At 37.1% G+C, this 11,870-nt stretch overlaps 1 protein-coding gene across 1 annotated transcript; it reads left to right on the top strand.

Moving 5' to 3' along the window:
* The first annotated feature begins 515 nt into the window (after positions 1–515).
* Positions 516–3,053, top strand: LOC115927659 (C-type lectin lectoxin-Thr1-like). The gene is made up of 3 exons (XM_030993799.1): positions 516–562; positions 1,771–2,043; positions 2,823–3,053. The coding sequence occupies exons 2-3, from the start codon at positions 1,780–1,782 to the stop codon at positions 3,051–3,053; spliced, it is 495 nt and encodes a 164-aa protein (XP_030849659.1). The 5' UTR covers positions 516–562; positions 1,771–1,779.
* The last annotated feature ends 8,817 nt before the right edge of the window (positions 3,054–11,870 follow it).

Genomic DNA, 11,870 nt, shown 5'->3' with positions numbered 1-11,870 from the left:
TTTTTTTGTTAGATTTTTTAAAATTCTTTTATTTGTTTTTTTATTATTATTATTATTTTATGTTTTTTTTTTTTTTTTTTTTTTTTTGGGGGGGGGGGGCTGTTCCTCAAACTTCACTGACCTGTTTCTCAAACATAAATTCTGCTTCTGATAAAACGAATTTAATATCAGGTAGGACTACCCCTTTAGGAACAACGAGGGCAACCGGATTGATGTCTTCCAAATCAGGCAACAACTTAATAACCTTTATAATAATTTATCTGACATTTTGCGCTTGGGATTGAAGGCTTTCTTTATCGTGTATTTACTCACTTAGTTAATTATTGTTCAGGTCAGTATCACAATTTAAACTCAAACCACGGTTCATCTGTATGATTGTTGATTAGAGCTTAGATAAAATGTGATATTAATATTGGCCTGATGTTGATACAGCTGGAAAACCGACACAATTTCACATGAATCCATCAAGATAAATTCGTTAAACTCGTTTACATGTCATACTAATTCCAAGGTTCATTCTAGACAAGCTGATATTTTCAACCGCTCTTCAAATGATTTTGGTGTAAGTAGAACAAAATTCCTACACTTTTGAAATGAGAGAGTGAGAGAGAGAGAGAGAGAGAGACAGAGAGAGAGAAGAGGAAGGGGGTGTGGTCCATCTTTTAAAATCTAGGGTACTTTGCAAGCTTTAAGGGAAAATAGTTCCAGTGTTTTTCAGTTTTAAATTGTGAAACAACATTGATATTTTAATAAGAAAAGTCTACGTATCAATGACATAATATATTTAGACAAGTATTTCCACAGCAGTTTGGTTTCCTATCAACAATTCTTCAAACCTGTCATATATTAAAATCATAACAACTAATATAATTATACCTTAGCTATAGAATCACGTAGGTAGTTGTTATAGTCATTCATTAGAAAGATGTCGAATATCTCATGGACTGTATGAATAATTGATAATACACCCAGCTGTTATACAAGTACTTGTATATATTTATCATTTATATGTTAGCTTTCATTACAATTTATTAAATATTCCTCTTTCAAAATTGAAAACTGCTCTGGAAATGTCAATCTTTATCGCTGAGAATCGCTCCTATTCGAAAACGGTAGCAATTTTGATATATTTGGATGCCCCTGTAGTTCTATTTTAAGCAATAGAAAATTTAGCCTAAAACACTTCTGCCTTCGAGAAATTGAATGATTTAAAAAATCAACCGGTGCTCCTGGTAAATTTCAAATAGCGCCTAAAGCCATTCCATGGTAGCTGCGACCATGAAATCTCATAATATGTATTTCTGATATGTAATTTCTAAACGAGAATAGCAAATCGGTCGATTGTGTTAAAGTCTTAATATCAATCTTGAGAGTTGAGATAGAGCTATACAACATACAGATTGTATTATTTCAAATCTCATCATTTTAGACTCGATTTAAACCGCGACAACGACCATTAAATGTTGTGAAATCGCATTTCCTTCCAACATTATGTTCATTCGAACCAAATTAATCACCCAATACCAAGACTTTGTATTAGCTTTAAGTTAACATGCAATAAACAATATTGCTTAACGCGCTTTACATACACAAATAATGTTAACTTCAAAAAACGAAATTAGCACGATATTAAAGGAAAAGAAATATAAATACACATTCAGTCATTAAAAGAGGTGTGGCTTTAAACTCTCACTATGTACCTTTTTTTTTCTCTCTCTCTCTCACCCCCCTCTCTCTCTCTCTCTCTCTCTTTCTCTATCTCCACTACAGGTTTGCAACATGGCTTCAAACTTCACCATCAGCCTGTTGCTCCTTGCCTCAATCGCATGCCTCGCCAAAGGCTGCTGTCCTGAGAAGTTCATGCAGGTCGGCGACCGCTGCTACCACTTCAGCTCCTACAAGAAAACATGGTCCGATGCGAATCGTGAGTGCGAAGATCTGGGGGCGCATCTAGTAAGTTTCCACAGCTCTGCGGAGAGTGAAGACGTCTATGACCTTTGGAAGAGTTTCACCGATGTGAGTTACGCCGATGACGGAAACAGGGTGAGTACTCTCTAACAAAAATCGAGTGATCACGGACGTCACTCCTCTGATGATGAAAATGTAGTGAAAATAGAGTGAACATTCACTCTTTTCTTATTAGAGAGCACTCTAAAATCAATCGATTTTCACTCCTAAACAAGATGATCCCTGACGTCACTTTCAAGAAAGTGAAAATAGAGTAAAAATTCACTCTTTTTTTAAAAGAGAGTATTAGTGTCCTTTTTTGTAGCTGTATGGGAGAGTGGTGATGGGATTTAGAAATTTTAGAAAATAAATCTCGGTTGGGGATATGTACAGCTCGGATGAAAGTAGATGGATCTATAATCTATGGAAAAGTTGCGCAAATGATGGAGAGAGGATGAGCAAACAAGTACATTTTTCGTAGCGTTATAGGGGAGTGGTGATGTGATCGGGAAAATTTGATAGATACGAAGGGGGTGAGTATAAATTACAGCTCGGAAGAAAGTAGATGGGTCTATAATCTTTTGAAGAGTATCATCGACGACAGTTATACGCAATCGATGGAGAGAGGGTGTTTTATAGCGGGAGGGGTGCTTGAGTGGTGCACCTCCCCAATCATATATGGTTTTAAGGCATTTATTAAGTCCAACAAACATTTTAAGATATAGAAATGACGAGAAAAAGGCGGGTACACTTGCTTTTCACTTTCAAAAGTGGAAAACAGACTTGAACCGACGTTCAAATGATGTTCATTTAATACAAACTTAAATACTAATAATTTTGTTTAAAATACTCATTCCGTTGCTTCCCTCGTGCAGGCCTATTGGATTGGCCTAAATGATAGGGAATACGAAGGCTCATTTAAGTGGAGTGATGGGACCAGCGTCGACTACTACCACTGGCAGTCCGGCGAACCAAACAACGACAGGGGAGAGGACTGTGTGTCTCCACGTAATTATGGTAGCAGTGACTATGACAGACAAAAGTGGAACGACTACGACTGCGACGAAAATAAGTCCTTCTTCTGCTACAAGCCTTTCACCTCCTAAAACACTGGCAAAGGTTCCCCATGGGTCAAATCAACGGCATCGCAATATTAACATAAGAACACTAGCCAATTTTAACTTAATATAACAACTAATTGCAACAATGAAAAAAAAAAGAAACAGAGAAATAATCAACAACAAAAAACAAAACTAAAACAAATTAAATTGAAAAACAACCCTCCCTACTCAAAATAAATGTCTAGTAACAATCTGGTCTAATATAGTTTCAAGTATTGTTTGCGCCTATATAGTTTAATTAATGTAGTTCCAAAACGATAACGCAGAAGCACAGAATGAAATAAACATGTTGTTAGAAGTCAATTTATCAATAAAGGAGAGCTAGGATTATAATGAAGTATTTACAACCTTGATTTCTTTCTAAATATATCTTTATGTGTATACCTCGCTCCTTCAGAGGATGTCGATGTACTATGCGATAGAGAAAGAGAGAGAGAGAGAGATAGAGAGAGAGAAAGAGAGAGAGAGAGAGAGATAGAGCGAGAGAAAGAGAGAGAGAGAGAGAGAGAGAGAGAGAAAGAAGGTAGTGAATGAGAAATAGTGAGGTAGGGGAGATGGGGGAAGCCAGAGAGGGGAAGAGAGAGATAGAGAGGAAGACACAAATGAGAGAAAGAGCGAGGGAGAAAGAAAAAAGGGATTGATTGAAAGAGCGAAAGAGAGAGAGAGAGAGAGAGAGAGAGTGGGGGAGAAGGGAGAGCGAGCGAGAAAAGAGAGAGAGAGAGAGAGAGAGAGAGAGATGGAAATGGCAAGGGAGGGAGGATTTTCTTAAACAATTCCTCTTAGCCAATCAAATGCCACGATTCCAAAGGTTATAACAGTTATTAAAACTTGCCATTGTTAACAATTGCATGAAATAGGGTCCAGTGTGCATTAAGGGTTGCCTTAAGACTTCATTACCTATCTCGCCCTTAGTTTCTCTCTTTTATGGACCCTTTTCTTCTTACCATTCCCAGAATCCTAGCAATTTGTATGAACTTGAGGGTTTTATATGATTATTCATTATATGACACCACACTTATGGTGATTTGAGGTCTTACTTCATAAATATCTATAAACCCAATTTAAACACACCTAACACGTCCTCAATTACACTAAAATACAGTTAGAACACGTGTAGGCAAAACAATGCAATTTGTGTCGAAATCAAGTCAATTATTTTAAAAATGCCATAAATTTAGTTCATAGTAAATCTATCAAATTGTTTTATTAACATTACTTTGACATAATACCCCAGTAAATAATCAATGAAGGAGTTTTATTACAATTTTAATCAGATAACAATGAATACTCCTCGTGTATAAATTATGATTTCAAGACTTTGGTAGATAAATGATAACATAATTGACTGATAAATAAGTTAATGATTTTTCTCGTTTAAATTACATTTAATAATCTGAATATCTATCGTGTAAACATTTATTGAGAAATAAGTAGTTGATAACATTATCAATGATCAATAACAACTTGGTTGATCACATGAGAACACTTATAACAAGAGCTTGATAATGTGTACAATATCGTTAATTGATTCTTATCCATGCCTACAAAATAAAAGTTGATCTTTCTTAATAATGTATATACTCGGATTAAAGGATTGAAAATACGTTCAATTGCATGAAAGAAGGAAAATAAATTAAAAACAAATGGTGGAAGCTTGAAGTAAATCAAGCCAATGATACAAATGACATGAATACTTTATTTAACAATTTGGTCAATGGACTACGACGTAATCACGAACGACCCTCGTGTTTTTCGTTTACAAAGTCAAATCTAATTTATATCATCATACATGCGAAGATGACGTGATACCCGAATTCGTATGACCGAGTTCGTTGATAACGCCATCTTTAGTGGATTGAAGCATTATGAGGAGGCGCGATAGCTACGTCGGTAGAGCAGTGATCTAGTAATTCGGTGACCCGGGTTCGAAACCAAGGCGATGTGCTAGTGCCCTTTGGTAAGGCATTAATCCCCATTACCAGGTCCCTCGGAGAGGACATAAAGCCGTCGACCGTCTGGTTGCTTACTTACAATCTTTTGTGCTTTCTTAGCAGTCAGGTAAAATAACCACCACCGCCAACAATTATTGTAATGGAAATTATAAGAACCGGCCAGTTTCAAAACTAATCTCATGCAATGTAGGCAAATCATTATAATTAGTCATTGAAGACTTACTGGATTGATTGTATGTAAATTCACTTATTTATGTTTCATTCCATACTTTTCCAGAATTTACTATAAAACCTATAGATAGCCTTTACAATTTCTTTAATCTGTTTTAGCCTGTCTGAAGTCGAATCATCTGTTTTTGATTTCAAAATAAGTTGTGATTGTGTACATGTAGTGATGAATCCGTCATTCAGAAAGGCGCAGTTAACGCTCTTGATTGTGTCGTATGTATCAAATTGTTGATAGTATGTGCCGATATAATTTCTGTATCATTTTGTAATGCATTAACAGAAAAGACCATAATATTTTTTTTTAAAAGCCAGTTTTGAAACAATCACCTCAGCACATCAAGTAGCAGAAATTCCTGAAATGTCACTAGAAAATTCAAGCTTCCACAAAATGTACATGAATTGTCTATGTTAAACAAAAATGTATTTATACTGGCTTGGACAATGTCCCTAATGAACCGCTATCATTCTCTCTGTTTCTCTCCTACATCCTTATCCCAAACCCTGTTATCTATCTCTGTATATCTTTTCTCTTTCCATTTTGCCTGCCCCGGACCCTTACTCTCTCCCGCTCTCTCTCTCTCTCTTTCTCTCTCTCTCTCTCTCATTTCCTTCCTTCTTCCCCATTTCCTTCTCTCTCGATCTCCTTCTCTCTCCTTCTTTCTTCTTCTCTATCTCGCTCTCTCTCACTCTCATCGTCCTCTCTCTCTCTCTCTCTCTCGCATTTCCTTTCCTCTTTCCCTTCTCTCTCGCTCTCTTTCTCCTTCTTTCTTCCTCTCTATCTCGCTCTCCCTCACTCTCATCTCCCACTCTCTCTCTCTCTTTCTGCTTCCGTCTATTATCTCTTTTACCTTCCCACTCTTTCTCTCAATCGCGCAGAACATGTACATACTCAAGATGATAAACATAAAGGTAAATATAGGCCTATAGAAATAAATCAAGATTGTGACCACTTAATTATGTTCCTTTATTGTTGAATTCATTTTTAACGACATAATTATTTCTTTCTGTTATTCTGCTTTATTATTTGAGACTATAGTAATGATAACACATAGGCGCAACACTACCTGTACTACTATTGATATATAAACGAGATTCTGGTCGTTTTCAAGGGATAGTTGAGTTCTTGTTGCAGACCGCAAATGCATTAAAAGTGCATGGTTTTTCCTCAGCCGTCTCTGAACCGATTGTAATCAAACAAAGATGATTTTGTCATTTAAATTGTATGTTCATTCAAATTTGACTCCCACTTTTTTCATTATCTCACACACAAACATAATTTTTTTATAGCGCCCTCTGCAGCAAAACTCAACTATTCCGTGTACCCTGGCCACAAATCCACTAGTTCCCCTGCCCGTGTGTATTTGTGCCCAATTATGTTGTACAAAGTACATATTATAGCTAGACAAGTGCGTATTAAGCTGGCGCGTATACGTCAGAGAACTGTCCAGACAGTTTCAGCTTCAGTTTCAGTTTCATTTTTTTTTTTAAATTTCCAAAAGAACAGTAATTATGACAAGAAATCAGATATACAAATTCACCATTCAATAATATAATACAATTTACATCAGGGGCGGATCCAGGAATATCTTCCCGAGGGGAATATAATAAGCGGAGGGGGGGGGGGGGGTGGGTGGGGGGTAAGAGCACATTTTTTAATATATTTTTTTGTCCCAAAACAATCGCAACGTCTGAGCCAGCCGCTGAATAAGCGGGGGGGGGGGGGGGGGGTTAAGAGGACATATATATATCTTTTTTAAATCGCAGCGACTCAGCCAGCCGTTAAATATGCGGGGGGGGGGGGGGGGTGGGGGTAAGAGCACATCTTTTTTTTGTTGGTCCCGAAACAATCGCAACGTCTGAGCCAGCCGCTGAATAAGCGGGGGGGGGGGGGGGTTAAGAGCACATTTTTTTTCTTTTTGGTCTCCAATAATTAAAAATCGCGCCGGCCAAAAATTCGCTTAGTTGGGGGGGGGGGGGGTGGGTTAGGGTAGGAATGTACACTAATTTTGCATTATTATTTTAGTTTGGCCCGGGGGGGGGGGGGGGGGGACGTGCCCCCTCCCCCCTCCCCCGGATCCGTCCCTGTACATTGTTTAACGTTGTGAAAAAGAAAGTATACATAAAGCGTAACTAGACTGTTGGCAGGTAAATAAATGACCTCGGTATTTACAAGCTTTCACACAAAACAGTAGGTTCCAATAATGCAATTTCTTATTAGAATAAACAAGTTATGACATTTCTTTGAACAGAGTATATAAATGAGTTTGATTACAACAACAGCACAATTATTTAAAATCATAATATTAAGGGAATATTGGCATTTACGAGTATAGAAGCGGGGGTACTTCAATTGATATCGTGCGTTAAATATGTTGTGTTCATATTTTCGTTAGCTTTGTTTTGTTTTCATTATTATCGTTGCAATTGATACTTTTGACAGTGGCTGCGTCGGAAACGTGGAACAAGATTCCACGTCCCATCAGAGAACTAAAATGTATTGCCCCAGTCAAAAGCCCTTAACACATAATATCTTCTCTTAGCAACATAATGCGAATTACCTATTTGATTAAGAGTCTATGTAGTTTTTGTTTTCTCTTTTTATTCTGTAATTTGGAATTAAGCGCTTCGGTCTCGTATATGGTAATGTTTTTAGCGCTCCTAAATATGATAATTGTTATATGTCCCAAGATTGGAGGCATGATGATAACCTTCCTTTCATTCAACATCTTTTTTATCCAAATCAATTATAAACACGATCACAACTATTTTCAAGAAATCAATGAAGGCATTTTCAATGGCCCTAGACTGTCCAAGAAGTCACTTTCTTGGACTGTCCATTCCCTGTTGATAATCAAACATTATTATTACATAATCCGAACATGATATATATATATGGGCAATACAATAGGGACAGTTCGGTAGTGATTAACCAGTTGAGAGCGGCAGAGGTAGGATACCTCTTCTCCGGCAATCGATATGATCTATAGGGATTTGCGGCAGAAGTAGGATTTCCTGTTTTCGCAGCCGTGGTCATTCCACTTCTGCCTGTCAAAGTCATTGCTACCAAGGTTACGGGGAGCCACACAATCTTCTCCCCTCTGGTTTTTAGGTTCGCCGGGATACCACAGGGAGTAATCCATAGGAGTCCCATCACTCCACTTAAAGAAGTTTTCTGTAATATTCTCGACCTGCTGTAAGCCGCAGAAGATGGTGTCATCATCGAACTCCCAACCCAGTCTTAGATTATTACTATTACTCTAATTATTACTAATATTTTTTTTTCCTGCCGGGCATCCTATTTCTAGGATCAAGCCTGCCATCTTCGGTGGAAATTGTAAAATTTACTTCGGCCAGATTCTGGTCTAGGCCCTTCGAATCTGATAGAAGCAAAACACGCAGCCAACACAAAGTATCCGTCTATATCATGGCAATAAGCCTTCTTAAAAAAAAAAACAAGTTAAAACAATGAGGATTGTCTGATTTTAGGCCTAGTACCTTTTTATCCAAAAGCCTTGGGATGCGCTCTATCTTTGTTGTGAAAATGAAATTGTAGTAGCTCAAATTTCGACAATATTTCGGCATACTTTCTCTTTCGAATGAGGATGAAGAAGTTGTATAGTTTTAGGCGAATATAATATCATCACATATTCTAACAAATATGTGCGGTATAAAGGCAGGAAAAAAAAATCAAATTTATACTTAAATTATTGGTTTAATGCGAATACGGATTGATCGATCCATTTCAATTTTGATTTTAACTTAGGAGTTAAGTGGTCAACATATCATGGGCGTAACTCTTCCAAAGCACATTGACCTCTCTGCTCTCCTCCAAAATGTAAATATTTCCCGTTCCACCTTTTTTAAATCACATTCTCCCAATCACATCACCCCTCCCCCTATACAGATTGAGTCAGAAATAATATGAACAACTATTGGGAGTCCCCGATCACCTCTAAGAGCTGTGATATATTTTGTATAGGCATGTTTTTGCCCATATATGCTATTTATTACATGTATTTATATAAGAATTGGTAATGACAGATCGAGGTGATATTTCATCATCTGTTGGTTTGATTTGTTTGTGTTCTCATTTTCACATTATGTTTGATCAATTTTGGTTTTCTTTTGTTCTGTTTTCGCTTGACCTGAAATGTTCAGACATCAGTTGTGCTCCTCATGTAATTATATTATACTCTCAGCTCCCCAGATGACAAACCAATAAATAATTCCTACGGGGCTCTGCCCGTCCCTTCCTCCTGTCACTTGTAAAATGATATTCACTAGGGAATATGAACAATTAAAACACTTTCTTTTTCACGTTAGAATATACGTACTTGTTTCGTGAAACAATGCGGTTTATTTTATATTTCCTTTTTGCTTTAGAAAAAAAATCACCAGAAGGTTTGTGGAGCCAGGATATTGCACATTTCCTTTGATCTCATGACATATGAGGTAATAACCTGATTTGTGCCGATGCTGTGGGTGTGTTTTATTTTATTTTTAAGCAATGAGATTCCGATTTTGGTGATATTCCTGACTCAAAAAGGGCAAAAAATGAACTTTCTAGAAATATGATTTTCTTTTTGAAATTCGGATACTGTCCGCCAAATTTCTTTTTTGGTACCCTTTCTTCAATTTTTTTTTAATCACTCATAAATAATTTATCATATGGTATGCATCAAATGAAAGAAGAGGATCTGAACTTAACAATATGTGTCATTTATTACTTATGATTTTGATTAAGTAATGATAAAACATCGATAATTGTTGGTTTCTTTTTTCTTGGACGCACTGTATTTATATAATTATGTAGTAATCTGACCAAACAAACCTTCTCATATATTTTCGAAGAATTTTTTTTTAAGGCATAGTTTACAAATGTTAAATCTGAGTTGCACAGCCCTACGTGTTATAAGTGTCTGTGATATGGTGTATTATTGAAGCCCTAAACAAATTTGGCTTCAAAATTATCAAGAAGTGCTTCGAAAAGTAAAAATCTCTGAGTGACCGGTTTTACCATACTCGTTTTTCTCAATAGACTGTAGTGTTATAAAAACCGTTAGAAAAACGCGAAATTTAGTTTAAATTTCCAATCATAAATATCTTGATAATCAGACAGACGACCGGCTTGTAAAAGTCTGGGGTTCCTGACTGACCTAAAGGATTATAATTTTCATTGCAGCAAGAGCTATATCCAGGATTTGGTTTCACAATCTGAGACGAAGTTACCAGATCCCTTTAAAGTTTAAAATAATAATCAGTATTTTTTTCAAAGATTGAGCTAAAAATGTTTTACAAAACGTGTTTCGGAAGTTAGGCATTTAACGCAGGCGCGGATCCAGGCGGCAGGGGGGGGGGGGGGTGCCACAGGTGGCATGTGCGACCCTTCCCCTTCCTTCTTGTTGAAACTAAAGAGGAACAAAAGAAAAGGAAGGGAACAGGATAAATGAACAAAATGAATAGTATGGGGTAGATTGTGCGTACGCGTAGAGCACCCTATCTTACAGCCGGGGCAAGCCACAGACTTTCAGGTGTTCATTTTTCTACACGATTTTGCCATTTTTTGGTTTCCATTTCTCCCAGATTGTTGTTAGGGGCGTTGTGCCCCCCCCCCCCCCAGCTAAAAAAAAAAAATCAAACTCAATTCACGCGATTTGGTGTATACTTTAAACATTCAACATGTTATTATTATTAATTTTTTTTTTTTACTGTATTGGCTGTATTATATTTCTAGAATTTGCTTTGTAATTTATCTACAGTTTAACATAAAATGTGATGACTTTAGGTCTAATGGACCGATCAAATGACATAGCATTAACAATCAAAATCAAAATCCAGCCTTGATCCTTGATTCAGTCCTAGTTTTTGTTAAAAGGTTAGAAGTTTAGGACAGTCATTACAGTTTTTACAAGTTTTAAATGCTTAATTGACATTTTCTTCAGATAGGGGAGTGGGGTTTTCTCTGTCTTTCACTATGCCACCTCCCCTTCCAAAATGTCTAGATCCACTGCTGCCTCGCATCCAGCTCAAGTTGGTGCCTCCCTATTCGCCTTCTCTTAACCCAACCAAAATGGCCCATTCTGCTGTCAAGATGGTTCTTTTTCGTTCATAATGGGAACGTCGAGTTAGGGGACCTGGTGACGGGTCAACAGGCAGAATGATGTGAACATGCAGTAGTGGAGGTGTGACCTCATCCAGCGTGTCGTAAGGATGAATATTTATGTCATCACCCACGAGAAGAGTACCCAGTGGTTCCGTCACATTCATGTCTATATGCCACGATGTCTTGGTCGTCAGTAGATTGAACAAACAGTTCACATTAAGGTGTATTGCTTATGAACTGTATTGATATATATGTCATTTGTTCCGGAGAGTTTGAGTAATTAAAGCAAGGCATGTCCCTTAGAAGTCTTTAAGGATCAAGTTTACATAAAGGGTTACCGATCTTCAAAGGATATTCACGCCTTTGTAAACAAATAATTTCAGATTTACAGGAATCAGTGTCGGAATTCAAGTCAGAATTGGTGTTTATTTGACTAAGTGTACACCAAAATACCCTTCAACTGTAATCAAGTTTGGGTGTATACCGGAATGTTTGATTTTCTCAATGTAACAACAACAA

This window comes from Strongylocentrotus purpuratus, unplaced genomic scaffold (genome assembly GCF_000002235.5).
Source record: "Strongylocentrotus purpuratus isolate Spur 01 unplaced genomic scaffold, Spur_5.0 spur5_scaffold_20, whole genome shotgun sequence".
NCBI classification, from domain to species: Eukaryota; Metazoa; Echinodermata; class Echinoidea; order Camarodonta; family Strongylocentrotidae; genus Strongylocentrotus; species Strongylocentrotus purpuratus.
This window is presented reverse-complemented; position numbering and strand designations above follow the sequence as displayed.